Genomic DNA, 875 nt, shown 5'->3' with positions numbered 1-875 from the left:
TATCCTGATAAAATTTTAATTTAATAGATAAATGGAATATAATTAACCTTTTTATTACCAACCCATTTGAGACCATCCTACGAAAGTATTCATATTGTAATCAAAATATCATGAGGAATGATAGAATAAGATTTCAGTTGGACAAAACCAACATTGTATATTCTTCCATATAAAGTTTCAGATATTTTAATAAACCCCTTCAGAATCTTAATTATATTGTAAATTAATTAAAACACAAAGGCAGTCTAGTAATTAGAAACACAGTCATGAAATGCTTTTAAGATATGTAATCTTAATTTATTTTGAAGATCAAGTTGGCTCTACTCATGGTATAAATCACACCATCAGTAACTGTTCAGTTATTCTTAAAAATTATTTAAAATAATAACATTATATAAACATTTATAATCTTTAATCAGAAGGAGCAATTTCAGACACATATTATCAGTTGTCAATGATTTCATTAATGTTTACAAACCTATCTCTTCTCTGCTGATATCAGTTTTCAATGGAAAACCAATTGATCTATTTTATTCACATTGTGTAAAGATACATACAGTTTTTCTATCACCAAAAAAAAAAAAAAAAATATTGTCAAATTATATTTCACAATTTCTATTTTCCTATGTTTAATTAAGATGAGAGAATTTTCGAACCTTCAGATCTGAGTGGCTACGTCTTTTGATAGCCTTAATGATGTTGTAGACGTAGAAGCATTCTCTTTAGCAGGCTGTTGTACATTAGGTTTCTCCCACTTTAAACATAGAGCAACACTTTCCTGAAGAATGGGGGGAGCAGTTTTGGGACGCTGCAAAGGTGGTTTATTCTTGTGATCCAAAACTTGCTCCTTCTTTTGAATGGAATCATCATAAGGA

At 29.0% G+C, this 875-nt stretch overlaps 1 protein-coding gene across 3 annotated transcripts in view; it reads right to left on the bottom strand.

Annotated features, from left to right (window-relative positions):
* Positions 1-272: 272 nt before the first annotated feature.
* The window catches only part of LOC106877035 (uncharacterized), a 19,766-nt gene continuing 19,163 nt past the window's right edge, over positions 273-875 (bottom strand). For all 3 annotated transcript variants that reach the window (XM_089350377.1, XM_014925824.3, XM_089350378.1), the window contains one exon: positions 273-875. This exon is cut by the window's right edge and continues 242 nt beyond it. In XM_089350377.1, the coding sequence (XP_089206503.1) occupies positions 659-875 (217 nt within the window). In that variant the 3' untranslated portion in view covers positions 273-658.

Source organism: Octopus bimaculoides, chromosome 4 (assembly GCF_046866305.1).
Source record: "Octopus bimaculoides isolate indiv1 chromosome 4, ASM4686630v1, whole genome shotgun sequence".
Classification (NCBI taxonomy): Eukaryota; Metazoa; Mollusca; class Cephalopoda; order Octopoda; family Octopodidae; genus Octopus; species Octopus bimaculoides.
Note: the sequence above shows the minus strand (reverse complement) of the source record. Positions and strands in the feature narration are given on the sequence as shown.